At 28.7% G+C, this 17,318-nt stretch overlaps 1 protein-coding gene across 1 annotated transcript in view; it reads right to left on the bottom strand.

The window, feature by feature from the left end:
* LOC142327429 (FERRY endosomal RAB5 effector complex subunit 3) overlaps window positions 1-14,017 on the bottom strand; it is a 59,623-nt gene extending 45,606 nt beyond the window's left edge. The window contains exons 1-2 of the mRNA XM_075370491.1: window positions 13,769-14,017; window positions 12,797-12,987 (exon numbers count right to left, since the gene is read on the bottom strand). Coding sequence (XP_075226606.1) covers window positions 12,797-12,980 — 184 coding nt within the window. The 5' untranslated portion in view covers window positions 12,981-12,987; window positions 13,769-14,017. The remainder of the gene's footprint in view (window positions 1-12,796; window positions 12,988-13,768) is intronic.
* Between the last annotated feature and the right edge of the window lie 3,301 nt (window positions 14,018-17,318).

Raw genomic sequence — 17,318 nt, 5'->3', positions numbered from 1 at the left:
AAGAAATAAAAAACAATTCACTAATTAAAATTGTTTTGAAAAAATAAATTAAGAAACTTCTTATTTAATTAGCTGGCAGTGTGAACAGCTGAACAACAATTGAAATTTGTGTATTACATTTAAATAATTTTGTATGCTTTCAAAATTGAAGAAAATTACAGTGATTATCATTTTCTAAAAATGCCTTTTCAGTTTTCAAATGAAGAATATGAAGACAAAACTTTTGTTTATGGGTATTGAATGGAAATATGCTAAATTCACATCGATTATTATCAGGAAAGATTACCACATAGGATTCCAAATTCAAAAACCTTTGCTTCGGTATTTGTGTTTATACACAACCAGCTTTTTGTCATTATGCATGTATTCTGCTGAATGCTAAGAACAACATCTTTTGATGAAGAGCATAACATAATTCAGCAAATTCAACATAATCCAGCGCACAATAATACACACATTTCAAATCACACTACTTTGTTATGCAGAACAGCATGGTAAATATTTTGTAAAGAAAATTTCTATCAGTAAAACTTACAGGAGGTTCAAAATTTACAAGTTGGAGACAATCTGCTGCATCTAAATTTTTGTAACTGGATTCAATACAATTATCAAATAGTAAGTTGTATTATCTACTGATGAGGACTTTTTCAAGATATGAAATTATTAATTCAAAAAAATATTCTCACTGGATTTTTAAAAATGCAAATGACACAGTAAACAGCAGTTTCCAAAAAAAGCATTTTATGTTAGGTGAGATATTATTGACAAGCCTATTATTATTGGACTATTTATTTTGAAGTTTTCCTTACAGTAAGTATAAACATAAATTTTTTAAGAAAATAATTTGCCTATCTCTTTTAGATGTTCCACTATTAACAAGACAAGAAATGATTTCTCAACATGACGAGGCTCTTCCTCATTTTTGTCAAGAAGTTAGGAATTATTTGAATATAAGATTTATGAACAATTGGATCAATTGGATTACTACACAAACAAAATATAACTAAAAAAGGAGAATTGGTGATAAGGATTTTTAATGGAGTTGAAATTATGCAAAACAGTCATGATATATTAATAGAAGCCACTCAAGGAATTTTAAATTGAGCTCAATATAATGTAAACAGTAAATGAGATAATTTTGAAGTTTGTAATATGTTTTCATTTATTTTTTTTAATAGCTGATTTTCTTTTCTAGTAACTTTAAAATATTCAAATGATTCTTATTTTGGTTTAAAGTATTTTCCTCTCATAATTAAATATATATTTTTTTTTATAAAAGTCAAACTTCTTAAAGACTTCCTCATTTTCAATCAACATTACTTACATAACTTATCTTATAATTAAATTCTTGACAGATTTTTTGTGAATTTTATTTGTTTACTGGTAATTTAATAAAGTTTTTATATATCAAATATAAAAAATTATGTTTTGAAAACAATTTTTGGTATTTTATGATCATTGTTTTCAAAAATTACAAGAAATACAGTTCTCAGACTTGTTTTATTTAATTTTTTTAAGTTAAAAACATATGGAACCATCAAATTTATTCCTTAATTTATTTTCAAAAATGTTAGTATTACTTCATTTTACTTGAAAAATTAGGCTAAAACATTTGCAAGCCATAACTAGAAAACAAAATGTTTCCAGACCCATGTTTGCAGAAACTTTATTTAGTTTCACTTGTAGAATATGTCCTAAATTTCCTTCTTTTTTTTCATATGTTCAATATTATTATGCTTATATGCCTATGAAGATGCTAGAAAAAAATTCCAATTATTATTTTTGTAATAAGTAATCAAACTTGACATGTTGCTAAATGAATGTATGCTTAAAACAAGCATAGTGTCATTTAAGAACAACATAGTAGTACATTTAAATAAGATAAAGTATGTCAATTAGAAGAAAAAATCAAAGTATTAATAAAATAAAAGGCAAGTAAATAATGGTAAACTAAAGTTTCAATTAACAGCAGTTCCCTTTTTACAGCATTAATGAATATGTAAACTCTATATTCAATTATTTATCATTACTTAAACAACAAAAATGATCATTATTATATAGCATTCTTTTAGTACCCTTATATGTTTTACAAACTATGTTTGTAAATAAGCTGTTCACATACTATTGCTTATATTTTTATACTGGTAATCAATATTTACCATGGTTTAGTGCCTGTATTAAATATATGGCAAGTCATCTAGGACATCAAAATTTTTTTTTAAAGTCATTTAGGACATCAAATTTAATTAATTTTTTAATTAAATTTTTTTAATTAAATTAGTTACATCACTGTAACTTAATATTAAGTATCTGCAAAGTAAAACTGGTGGACAATTTTCAAACATATTCAGGGCTGGTCATATTGTTTGACGCTAAATATTTATTCATTATTCAACTTTTATTAGCTAAAAACAAGCAGAAGGTGTAGTAGTTAGAATGTTGGTTTCTAGATTAAGCCGATCTTGATTCCTTGCAAGGACATTTTTCCTAATTAATCTTATGATTTATCTTCATCAATCCTCATTAAAATAATCGTGTAGCGATTCAGAGATCACAATTTGAAATCATCTAGAACAGTTTCAGGCAAGATTTGAAAATGTAATAATTTTTTTACTGCCTATGTTACAGTAGCATCTGGTATAACTTATCCATGTAGCATGATTTACATCATTTTTTTCTTAAATTTAAACTTTTTCTAATTTTTTATATATTTAAACTGAAACAAGAGTGATTTTTATCAAATTTTCAATGACCACAGAGATAAGAAGGTATAATAAATATAATCGGCATAGAGAAAAAATATTAACATATTTTAGACACCTGGCACAATTCTATAAAATTTATCATTTAAAACAATTTTATTTATTTCATAATAACCAACAATGTTCCTGTTTGTATAAAAAAAAACCAACCAATCTACAAAAACTTATTAAGCCACTAATCAATGATATGCAATAAAATACTTCTAAATAAAAATAAAAATTATTAAGCTGAAAACTTTTTAATGGATTGGAGTTTATTAATACAAGAAAAACAAGCAGACATATGTTAAATTACCAAAACAGTAACCATGGCAACATTTTTCAAATAACAGCAAAACTATTCATTTTTCATTAAACAGTGCCACTGATAATAGTAATAATAACAAATACTGATCAGTTTAAAAACAAATCAAAAAGTTTATTGTTTTAGTTCATTTTTCCATCTGTCTTTTTTAAATAAGGTTTATGAAAAAGAGTATGAATGAAAATATAATTAAAAATAAACAACAAAATGAATTAGTATCAGATTTAAACAAACAACAATTATTTGACTCTTTACAAAGAGAAATAGCACATTATGAAGAAAGATGGCGTGAAAGTATGCAAAAGCTGACTTACAGTATAGAATACATAAATACTAATAAAAACAGCAATATCAATAACAACTACAATCACTATAACAATTATAACTCTTTGATTGCCAACAATTTTCAGCAAAAGAAATTGAGTAATACAGAAAGCATTATCAAGAATGAAATTGATAAAAGTAAATTAATTTTCTACACAATAGAAAGCAATGTAACAGATATTGTGGAGTTAAAGCCGATAGTATTAAAAACAAACATCAGTAAAACTGTAAAAGAAAAATTACAATATGTTGAAAAACTAAAGAAAATATGTAAAGATAGAGAATTTAGACAAAATATAAATGAACTACAAATTGAAGAAATAAGTAACTGTGTTTTAATAAATCAAAAATGTGAACTACTGCAGAATAATAAAATCAATAATAAAGAGGATTCAGATATTAATAGTACAAATTTAAGCAAACAAACTAATGTAAATAGTATAATAAATGAAGTTAACAGCAAACTTAAACATGAAGAATGTAACAGCCAAAAAGAAATAAGTAACAAAAAGGATCTAAAGTTAAATATTTCAAAATGCACAAATGCAAACAGCAAAACAAAGAATAAATCTAAGAAACAAACAAAAACTGATAGTTTAATAAGTGAAAAGGATAGTAAAATAGAACAGAAGTTAAAAGGAAGGCCAGATTTATACAGCTGTGCAAATAAATTAATTTATAACAAGATTAAAACGGAAATGTCACAAAAAAATCGACAAATAAAAAAATTTGTGGAACATAAACATGAAAATGATAAATGTGTATTAAAATTTAACTTTGTTCTAGATGGACGATGCATTAAAAAAAATGTATTACCTTTTCAAAGATATCTAAAAATGTCAAATGGAACTCGTAAGAATAGCATATATGAAATAAATAAAGCACACAAAAATCAAAGAAAACAAATAAATGAAACTATTCCAGTAATGCAACATGTATTACAACAATATAATAAAGATGCAATTAATGTACAAAAGAAATGTACGAAAAATCACATTCTAAATAATTTTCAAATGATCGAGAAAGAAAATAATGATGATAATTTTAACAATAACATAATAATTAAAGAAACAAAACCAATACATGAAAAACCTTTTCTAACACAAAAAAACAAACAAAGAAAGAAACGGGCAAATAAGAAGTTTAAACAAAATTGGTATGATACCATTTTAAGTCCGTACACAAAAGAATTAAACAACAATATGTTTAATAGTAGGTCAAAACACAATCACCCAAGAATAATTAGACAATTATGTAATAGATATAATAAAGAAATGATGCGTAGAAAAGATGAAATGAAGAAACATCATTTAAAAGCAAAAAAAGAAATCCCACCAAGGGTAATTATATTAAATAATAACAATAATAATAACAATAATAATAATAATATTAATAATAATAATAAAGCAATCAGTATTCCACTACAAAATTATATACAAGATTTGGAGAACCACATAAAAAATAGCACTAATCTACAATTAGAGTACCTTTATAAAATGAACCATAATAAACTTGGAGGACTATATTTTCTATTAACATCGCTGATATTTTGTAATGATAATAATATCAGCAGTAATATAATACATTTAGAACTCAGTGATCATAAATTAGGGAAACCGGTTTGGTTAGATCCAGATCCTAGACCAAATGGTTTTGGACCATTGAAACCACGACCACATGCAACATACCGTAGATTTTCACGATCTCGTTCAACACCAAGAGAATATCTAATATTTTCTGGTGATCCTATAATGAATCATGAATATGTATTATTTTTTGGGGATCCTTATATGAATTTATACTCTATTGAAGCTGTTTAGCTACTATAATTACATATACACTTTACATAGATGTCAACATTTATTTTTTATTTTTTTTAAAGGATGTTTAACATATTTTTGTATAAGTTTATAGTTAGGTTTTATTATTAATCCATTACTATAATACTATTTAAATATTTATATTAAAAAGCAAAGCAGTGTCGATTATTTTACAGTATAACCTAAAAGTAGCACTAGATGGTGGATAAATAAATAACAAATGTGTATATAAAATTAATTTTTCATATTTGTTATTTTACTGTATCATGTTATATATAATTTACATTACAATCACTCAAACAATTTACACGGGTGATTCGAAAAGTCTGTGGAAAATAAAAACCACTTAATTTTTGAGATAAAACTTTTTTATATTTGTGTAATCTCCTTTTTTAAGCTTACATATTTCATCCAATGCTGCTCAGCTTTATTAATCCCTTCCAAATATTAGGATTGTTCCAACTCTGCAAAACAGATATTTGTACCTGCAATTATCTCCTTGTTTGAATAAAATCTCCTTCCTGCCAGCAATTTTTTTGTATTGGGAAACAAAGGTCTGAAGAAGCCAAATCTGGAGAAACAGGGGTATGTGGAACAAGTTTTTAATCCCTAACTCTTTATCAATTGTGGCCATAATTGTAAAGTGAACAGGTGCATTATTGTAATGAAAAAAAAAACTTTTTACAGGACAATTGTGGGCGTTTTTCTAGCAGATTGATTTTCAAATGGTTCAATCCTGTAATCACTGAACCTTATTCTTAAAGGATAAGGATTATCCCTTGCATATCCCAAAAGACAGCCACCACATCTTCCTGACCGAAGGACTGCCCTTTGCCTTTGCCTTCGCCTTCTTTGATGCAGACTATCTGCTGGCAACCTGTTGTTTGGAATGTTCCTTTGTCTAAAATCCGGTTTATTTCACTGAAAGAGCTGCAAACCATTAACGGAATACCTCAAATGATTTATTTTTGTATCAACTATGAGCAATCATATGTCGCCCATCATACGGATAGCTTTTTCATGTTCATGTATTTATGCAAAAAACTATACACGATAATACCAGTTCAGTCAAGACAGCAGCACTTGTAATAATTTCACGCACCTTCAATCTACTTATCATTCAATACCATATCATTTTATTAATCAATTCTAAAGTAGTGACCTCAACAGGGCGTCCAGAATGTTCAGCATCACTTGTGCTCATATGGCCACTTCAAAAATGTTGAAACCACTTATAAAATGTTATAATTAAGTTTTTCTTTAGTCTCCAGAGGCGATTAATAAAGTAATTTTTAAGCAACATGCGAAATTCTCTTTCATCCATTTTTTAGAAATCAGTAGACTTTCTCAAATCAAACAGATACCAAATACAGGGAAATTAATTGATCCAGTCAAAACTTTGTGTATGTTCTTCCAAAAGGTGCTACTCAATATGCACCAGTAGTGCCAACTCTCACATTTTGCACAAACCTTTTTAACCACCCTCGTAAATGTTAATCAACAAAACACATGTTATGCCAGATTTGTAAAAGATTGCACATGCAGCTGAATACATATTTATCAGCATTGAAAATACTTTAACCGTGGTATATTAAAATTCAAAATGTTTAATCAAACACTGAATCCTATATTTTAATTTTAATATAATGCCTAAAGTGAAATACACTGGACAGAGATTTTATCACTTCACCACAGAGATTTTGTATTGATTATTGAATAATTAACACAAAATCAGACATTGAGAACTCAGGAAAAATATAAATACAAAGAAATGTTGGTTGTACCATTTGAAGAATGAATTTTTGTTAAATAATAGATTCAAACCTAACATTAATTCTCAATAGTTCATTTGGGTGGGTGGTCTTCAACCAGCTGTAAATTATATACTATAGTGTGTAGTCAAGTTTTTGACTAAAAAAAAAGAAAAAAAAATCATAAATAATTTGTTTAGTTTTTTGATTATTCTTTAATAGTCAAAAAAACTAAAGATATTACGTTTTTGGAAAAAAAATGGCAAGAATAAGTAAAAAAGAAAATTAAACAATGGTATATGCAAAAAATAAAAAAATAAAGTAATAAAAATTACTTTATTAACAAATTTATTTATTACCAATTACACTTAATTGGTTGACTATTTAAAAAAGTCTTTTCCTTTTGGAATTACCTTTTTTGCTACAATATCTTGCCACCATTTAAACTAGGTTAGCTATTGCATACAGCATAAGGCATCTGCTAAAATGTTTCATCCTCAATGTGAATTGTGACTTTTCTCCTCATTAAGACTTTACTGCTTTACTGCTATCTTCCAACTTTTACATACCATCTCCATAAAACATTGATCAGTCACTTTTTTATCAATAGCCATACTCACTGATAATAATTTCTGTGACTTTTTATTTTTATTAGCTTTCTATTTTTTTCAACAGTAATCAAGGAGCGAAGTTTACAACAGTTGCGTTTTAGTAAAGTTAAATCCAAAATTTAGCAATAATCTTGGAATTGTATCTCAAGGATACACAATCCAGCAAATAACATATCAATTTTTTTTTTTGAAATATCTGTGTTTATGTCCTTTTCTATTTGGTGTAACTTGGGACTATTGCAGAAATGAACACATTTTTAAATGCTCAGGACATTCTTTTTTTTTACTGAGATAAATTCTTTTAAAAACTTATCAATTTTTTCTTTGATCCAACCTCAATTGTAACATAGCTTCTTCCACCTCATACTTAAGGCATATCTTATTATACTCTACTGCATACATAGTTTTTTATTCCCTGTATTTATTACTGTATGAACATATTTTGCTAGTTTGTTTATTCATTATAAGATTTAACTAAAAAAATTAAATCCTAACTCAACTGTACTCTTGATAGAAACTGGTTCTGTTCTAATAAAAGAAAATTTAATTCTGTGTAAAACAACCATGGGAGTTGCAAAGAACACTAAATAAGAGTAAATGTAATGGAGTTATTTTTATTCAAGGAAATTATTTTATACAGATAAGTTGATAAGAAGGATTTTTAAGAACACAATTGCAAACAGTTGAACAGTAGTTAACATTGAGATAAGATGATTACTTTTTACTAGCTTTAGTGTCAACTACAATTTGTTAGTGAGTTGAGAGTAAACTATATAAAAGGTAGCTGCTTCTAATATTTTAGTAGATTGCACATACTAAAATTTAGCAAGTCTCAAATTGGGAAACATTGATGTTCTTAGTATAGTATGTATTAAAAGAAGTGTCACCCTTGTGAAACTATGCTTATAAAAACTTGCTAGTAAAAAAAGATCAAAATAATAGAAAAAAATTAAACATGTTACATCTACACACATTTTCACACTTTTTGTGATTTCTGAATATGATCATCAGATTTAATTTAAAAAACTTATTAATTTTTAATCTGCATTCTCAATGTTATTTTAAAAATAAAAATATATATATATTCTGGTGATTCCAAAGTGTACAGCAAACTCTTTGGTGATGATTCTTTTTAGCCAAAAGTAAGAAAAAAGTTCATATAAATGTAGGTCAGAAAATTGTTCATCAGAAAGTTTCGGTCTGTGAAAAATTTAGCCCTGCTTTTCTGCTCCCTTTGTGAAATTAAACCATACCAAAATTCTTGGGATATAACTTGATATGCTTCCTTATGGTTTTTTATCTAAGAAATTGAAAAAAATTGGTCCCAGACCTCTACCTCACTTAGGTTTTAAGATAAATGGGGTAAAACAAAAAAAGATTTTGTTGGAAAATACATTTTAGGTTTGGAATAAAATAACTTAAGTTAATAAATAACTTAATTTTGAGAAAATTTCTCTTAAACTGTACCTACATTTTTCCAATTCAATCTGAATTTAAAAAAGCGAAATTCCATTATGAATTCTTTGTTTTGAAAAATGCTGCATCTCCTTACTTATACAGAATATGCTGATATGATTTTTGTGTATGGCTTTTGCAATGGAAGTGTGTCCTAGCTGTGGTGGAAGAAAAGAATATTGACATACATATCCTAGACAAATAGTTTCCAACCTTAAGTATTTGTAAAATTTTTAATAATTTTTGTGAGAATGATACACTTCTGAGTATTGAATCATCTGAACATCAAACAGTACATAGTGATGAAAGTGAAAACATTCTTCAAGTGATACAGCTTAGTCCTATAATGAGCACATACAAAATTGCTACACAACCTTCTACAAAGTACAGATTGAGAACATTACATGCTCACAGACTGCATCCTTATGTTCAGAAAGTGATTACGCCAATTCTATTCATAATATTTTTGGAAGAAGCTACTTTTACCCTTAATAGCATAAACAGCACATGGAATTCACATCGGTGGTCTGAAGAAAAATCCAGATGCTGAAGTTTAATCAAATTTTAGAGTAACAACTTGGTGTGACATGATTGACAACCAATTAATAACCTATTCATATTAAAAGATATCACAGGGAAAAATTATCTGGAATTTTTAAATGATGAATTTCTTACATTGCTGAATATTTCTCAATGGTGAAATGAACTGAAATGTACTATCAATTTGATGGAGCACCAACAAACTTCATGAATGAAGTAAGGCAAGCAATTAAATGAAACATTAACTGGTTAATGGACTGGATGTAGAGGGCAGCTAAATGTGATAAAACTGATTGATCACTACATTCTCAGTTTGGTATCACTGCTCATCAAGGTATGCAAAGATATCATTGTTGGCAACAGAAAATATAAGGTAACAAACTGAAAAGTGCATCGAAGTCAGTGGTGGAATTTTTTAACATTTACTGTAAATTAATACAGTGTAATCCATAGTGAATATTTTTTTTAAAAGCATTTTAACTTTTCAAAGAACTAAATTTATTATACTAAAAACAGCTGTTATTAATTTTTACAAATTCATGACATTTTTTCTGTTATATTTTGTTCTGCTTTATTTTAATAATTGAAGTTGATTCTCTTTTTACATAAAATTTATTACATCAATTTTCTCAGAACTAATTCCCTACAAATTTTGATAATAAAATTTATGCACTTACTATTCCTTTAATAATACTGTACTTCACACCCAAAAAATGTTTTCATTACGCCAAATTTTTGTTTTACTTCAGATATCATGAAAACTAAAGATATACAGTTCTGGGATCTGTTTCATTTGGTTTTTTAGGAAAAAAACATTCAAGTTTATCCCTTGCATAACATCTTAAAAATTTCAGAATGACCTCATTTCACCAGGGAAACAAAAATCTGGGGGAAGTATTTTCAAATATGTATTTGTTTGAAATTGTCTCATTATTTCAAAAGTTTCATTATTTAATATTATTATATATATATATATATATATATATATATATTTTCTTCTTTCACCAGCTCTACAGTTTTATATGAACCTTGGCTTGGCCTCCTGATATACATATATTACAATTAATCTGATGAAAAATCGTAAATGTTCCTAAAAAAAATGGAACATGTAGGTAGTTATTTTTTTTTAACAAATTCTGTTTAATTCTTTGTATTAAACAATTTTAAATTTAAATTTATTGAACAATACACTGAATTTGAAATTTTGTTTTTTTTATTTTGTGTTAAACTAACAGTACAAAATGGAAAACAATATGCTAAGAAAGACTTAGCAGATTAATACAAATTAGTACACAAAATTTAACACTGGAGAAATATCCGTAAATATCAACAAAAGGATTTTTTTTATGCTAAGAAAGACTTAGCAGATTAATACAAATTAGTACACAAAATTTAACACTGGAGAAATATCCATAAATATCAACAAAAGGATTTTTTTAATTCAAGAAAGAACTATCCAAGATATAATACCTTATACATCCAAATATTGAGGGCAAAGAAGAATGGAACTAAAGGAAAATTTTATGTTACGAAAAGTACAAGTACCTAAAAAGCTATTTTAGTTTTCAGATTAAAATTGAAAAATGAATTGAGGAAAAGCAAAGCTACATTTGCATAGCATTTTTTGATATCACTGGATAGTTAGGAAGTAATAAAATATTTTAACATTAAAAAAAGAAAAATTTTGTCAAAATAGTTGAAATTTATACAACAGTCAGCTAGGTGTAATGAGGAAAAAACAGGTTTCCAACATGGAGTAGAACTAATTTACCAATCAATGGTTTTCATAGTCTGAAGCGGTGCAGCATTCTACTGCTTGCGTTTCTCAGGTGAAAATAATTTTTGTCTGTTGCTTTTAAAATAAAATTTTTTCCAGTGAAAGAAAGGATCCCTATGTAGGTGCGTGTGACCCCTACTAGGTTCTGTATACTCAACACAAGCCAGAAGAGCCAGTGCATTCTTGATACCGGCTGGGGATACTTGTGGAACCATCTCAGGAGACTCAATTTTCTGCTCTAAACAAATTTGAAATGAATATTTTATTTATGTAGAATTATATAGTGTAAGTATCTGGATTAGTATTACTGTGTTTTTATTGTTGAATTATAATTACAATATTACAGTGTATTTACAGTGCTTAACAAATTGGCCTTAATAATTAGGAAACTATATCCAGAAATCAAAAGAAAAAATAATAAATGGTACAGTAACTCAATAATGTTGTAAGAGATGATACCAGCATACAGTAAATATCTAGTAGTCCCTGTAGGCTGCATAAAAAAAATTAAAAGTACCAAAAGTAAGCCACAAAAATATTAATGTTTTAAACAATTATAGATCTGGTAGGCTAGTTTGTAAGACTCACATATGGAATGTCAGAAAATATTATGCTGTTTAAAGCTTCCCAAACAAATGTTAATTTTAAAAAAATAGGTAATACGAGGGTTATTTTTTTTTTCAAGGTCTGATCAGTCACAAAATTAAAACCACAGTGAAAATAAAAAATTTGTAGCAAGTACTTAATAGTTAACGCTATTTTTCTACATAGTTGCCACTCCGACTTAGACATTTTTCGTAGTGTGGTACCAACTTTCCAATACCCTCATCATAGAACGGAGCCACCTGTGTTTTTAGCCATGTTTCTATGCTGGTCTGCAGCTTGATGTCTGTGGCAAAATGCTGACCTTGAAATTTCAGGAAACAAATCACTCAATACAGAAATGGTGAACCGACGATTTTTTCGAATTGCCTCATCCACTCTCTCGAGATCATCAGTTGACACTCACTTCCTTCCCTGACCGCCTGCATCATGAACATCTGTACATCCTGCTTTAAAGTTCCTGCATCATTGTCGCACTTTGTTATCATTCATTGAAGTTTTGGCGTACACATTACTTATTCATCAATGAATTTCAGCTGCATATTCATTGATGAATTTCAACAATAGCAGGAGATGCTATTGTTGTAGACATGTTTACGTGTTCAGAACTAAACGAAGTGATATGGCGTGATTAAAGTTCTTACTAGATACGCTGCGCAAAGGAGTTTTTATTTCGCGACTGATCTGACCTTGAAAAAATAACCCTTGTACTTCCTAAATCTAAAATTTTCTGTTAAAGTTGTAATTAATTAAGCTCTAGTTCGTATCTTGAAAAGATTTCTTTTCAAATAATTATAAAATTTTAAAAGAAAACAAAAAAAAAAAACAAAGAAAAAATTAAATACCAACCTTTTTCTAAATAAGCTGGTAATTTGAACGAATTAAGAATACGATGTACAAGTTCACCAACATGTCCACTGTAAGGAATATGAATAGGTATTTCCAGTATGAATTCATCAGATCTTGTTTCCATTGGAAATGTAAACTTAAATAATTTTTGTTTTTTCTTGGAATTGTCTTCCTCAAAGCTCATGGTTACACTATGAAAATGAACACAAAATTCTGAAAACTTTAGTATGAAGGCAAATGATTCTTTGCATACACTTAATGTTAATTACAAAGTAATTAATGTAACAATCTAATTTAGGATGGAAAATTATTTTGAAGGAATTCACTTTCTTCATACACTCCAGTAAATGAAGCCCTAATCAGTCTCAAATCTGGTAAAGTACGAGAAAGATGCAGATTAAAGTGAGAGATTAACATTTATTTTAAAAGACAAATGACAACCTAAGCAAAATTGCACAAGCACATTGGAAATTATTACGATGAATTTTTAAACAATTGGAAATTCTGCAAAATAACTTTGTGCATAAATATTGTAAAATTAAAGTAAATTAAATAGTGCAGCAGGCATAACTGCATTAACTAATTTTAGTCAATGCACTGAGATATTTAATATATAATTAGTGCAGAATCCATAAATTATATATATTTTTAATTAATCTTGACAGCTCATAGCATGTTACAAGTTGTCAAATGAATGTACGCTTATATACTAAGCAGTTTACATACTAGTGTATTAGAAGAATATTACAAGCATGTAAATGTTAGAGAATAGTTTGAATACCTTTTAATGGTTTGCCCTTGCCTTATAATAAGGAACTTCTAACTTAGGGCAAAGAAAACATGTAAAACTAAATCTAATAGATGCAATATATAATTTGGCTTTTAATAGCTAAACAATGGTACCAATTGAATTTAAAAAAATTAAGGCCGTAAAAAATAATAAATACTATACAATGGAATAATAATACTTACGGTAATATTTATAAACAAGATAGGTTAATATCAGTCTGCAAATGTTAACACTTAAAATCCTAAACTGAAAAACATCGTTAGGTGCCACAATATACATTATCAAAAACTTTGTGGGCGAGGCTCACTCAGTAAAACAATACTCAACATTATTTATACGCAGAACTACCATATAATATTCAATATGCAGATAAACAGCAGAATACAAACCTTAACGCAGATTTACGGAAATATCGACGATACTACTATTATCGATTGATAAAATTTAATTTACTACATTTTAACGATTAATGAAGGTTAAAATTTAACGTATTATATCGATATAGATTATCGTCGATGTTGTGAAGCAAGATATCGATGTTTTGAAATTCTACATATGCTTACCTTCGTTAAAATACTTCTGCAGTTAGCGGTTGTCTCTGTTGACAACACGCTGTAACTGTATGGGTAAAAACTGATGAAAACGAACAGGCATAAATTAATATCTTTGTGAAGGTATTGTCGAACACAATTAAAAGAATGGCCATTTTATGAAATAGGTAGCATAAGTCCAGAACTATCTATTCTGATTATTATCTAGTTACTATTGAACACTAATAACAAATGTCGATTAAAAATATTGACAATCAAGCATGAATATTACCTATGGACATGTCTAACAAATACTAATGCAGGCAAAACCGCAATCTTAAAGCAAAAAGTTGCTTGTTGTCCATCCCAGTATAATGCATTTGACAACATTTTTGTAGTATATAGGGGATAGATACTACACTTGATTTCAATATCTATTAAAAATAACGAGTTTTCATTTTTAATTGAAATCTATTAATACTAGCTTTAATTTCATGTTTATTTCTTTCTCTCATATCAGTCTTATATACTTAAAAATATGACAAAAATTGTTTTTGAAGATAAAATATATATATGGTTTGACATTTAGCATCCTAAAAGAAATAGCTTCTCAGTTTATTTTGACTTTCTTGAATGAAGTAGAGCAAAATTTCATTGGATATATGTTTAAGATCACTAAGAACAGCCTTTGAACAGACATTTTTTTAACTTATGGATTCCACAGAAAAACTAGCTGAGAAGCATAATTTACTTTTACCCAGTTCCAAAGAAAAATTAAGCAGTTTTGTCAGTTGTTTGATGAAGTAAACATTACTGGTTCATAGGAACTGTTTGTTTGACATTAAAGAAGTGTGCAAATTAATCTGAATATAGGGATTTTTTTGTTTATTTCTATTTTATTGATACACTGCTTGAACACACCAATTTAAGTTGCCTGTGTAATGTGAGGTTATTATTTTTTTTGATTATTTAGCAATTTGCCATGTTATAATTAGTGTTTTGTGAAAGTATTTGATTTTTTGTTACAAAATCATACTTTTGTGTTTTTCTTTATTTACGTTTATACTTCAATCTTTTTAAGGTCTAGTTACATGATTGAGAACAAATTGAATACCTGTTTCATGAAAAGCATTTCAGATTATTGAGATGAAAAAAAAAATTTATTTAATGAATAAGTAGATATCACCAAGGTACATGAAAGAACTAATTACAGTAGTGTGCAAATTAATCTGAACACAGGGAATTTATTTCTATATTGTAGATACACTGACTGCTTGATCAAAGTCTTTATGTAAATTTTTGTGTTATAGGGATTTGTAAAAGTTTATTTAATTTTTTATTACAAAATCATATTTTTGTTCTATACGTCTTGATATAATAATGGACGTAACTTGAACAAAGCATTCAAAAATTTTTCTCTTTCTGAGCATACCACTATGACAAAATGAAAATAGCTTCTGAGTGTGGTGTTTCACACTAGGGACAGTGAATGCTATTTTAAAATTTAAAGAAACTGGTTCCTTTCAAAGACAAATGTGGCTGTAAAAGAAAAACTACTCTAACACAGGATCTGTTATATTAGTGAGAAAAAGTAAATTTGATCTAAAATTATCTGTTGTGAATTTAATTTGAGAATTAGCAGCCAGTGGAACAGATTACATGTAACAATTGCTAGACACTGACTTCTTGCAGCTGGACAAAAAGCTTGTCAGCCAGCTAAAAAGCAGCTTTTAACACCAGCAATGCTAAAAAAAGGCTCTTGTGGGCTACGGACATGCTGATTGGATCAAAGAAGACTGGAAAAATGTTATGTTTTCGAACTAGTCATATTTTAATGTTTTGGGGCAAAGTGTTACATGCCTTAAAACACAACAATCTGTTATCGCTAGAAAAAAATGTTTTGGGTTTTTCATATTTGAAGGCCCTTGTTCATTACTTCCAGTAGATGATATTTTGAAAAGTAATGGATATATGAATATATGAAGATTCTGAAGGAAGAAGTTCAACTTCAGAACAAATTCCTACAAGGCAAAGGAGTTTTGCAACAAGATTTAGTGCTATGCCTTCTCTCAGAAAAGTAGAAACTTTTTTGAAGAATGAAATGCTTCCTTGGCCAGGCAACTTCTCAGACTTATACCCAGTTGAAAATCTTTGGGCAGTAGTAAAGAAAAAGTCTCAAAAATGTATTTTACCAAAAAATTATTTATTTAGCGTATGGCGCCAAAACATAACACAAATTGCAATCAAAATTACAAACAAAGATTTAACAAACTAATATATGCTACTGATTCTGGAGTTGCCATCAGGAAATCTTCAGGATTCCCTTCATATGCTGTTCTAGGGCAAACTTCTGTGATATGTCTGACAGTTTGATTTTCACCACACTCACGAAGGGGTGTCTGTGTTTTACCCCATTTATACAGGAAATAGGCACACCTACCATGCTGAGTCCGTATACTGTTTAGCATTGACCATGTCTTACATGGCAAGTCAAAATCCGGAGGCCTTTGAGTAATACATGGGATTATTATGCTTTGTGGTCCATTCTCGATGCTAGGTGTCAGTTAGATTAAATCTGTCCTCTGTGGCAGCAATTGCTCTTTTGATAGGTGGCTATCTAGATCAAAGGTGACCATGATTGGCATACTCAATGTCCTCGTGTATTGGCAGGTTTCGATTGTCCATAATCTTCTTGCACTCTCTTACAAGAGTGTTCATACGGCGCAGGTTTGGGGGGTGGTATGTAGCACAATACCAGTAGCCATTCCATGGGAGTAGACATGATGACCCCGGCAATCATTCTCATAGTGTTATTAAGTTGAGCATCAATTCTATGAACATAAGGGCTGTTAAGCCACACTGGCGCACAATATTCAGCACCCAAGAAGACCAGGTACAGAGCCGATGTGTGCAAAGTGAAAGCCGATGCTCCCCATGTCGTTCCACAGAGCTTATGTATGATGTATGATGTATGATGTTTCTCGCTCTCAATTGCCCTGCAGTTTTCATGAGGTGCTTCTTAAATGAAAGCGTTCTATCAAGTGTCACGCCTAGGTATTTCGGTGTCTTATTATGAAAGAGCCATGTATCCTCAAGTAGAATTTTAAGCTCCCTATTAGCAAACTTGTTACTCAGGTGGAAGCATGACACCTCTATTTTACTTGCATTTGGTTGGAGGCGCCACCTCTGGAAGTACCTTCCC

The sequence above is a fragment of the Lycorma delicatula genome, chromosome 7 (genome assembly GCF_047948215.1).
Source record: "Lycorma delicatula isolate Av1 chromosome 7, ASM4794821v1, whole genome shotgun sequence".
Taxonomy (NCBI): Eukaryota; Metazoa; Arthropoda; class Insecta; order Hemiptera; family Fulgoridae; genus Lycorma; species Lycorma delicatula.
This window is presented reverse-complemented; position numbering and strand designations above follow the sequence as displayed.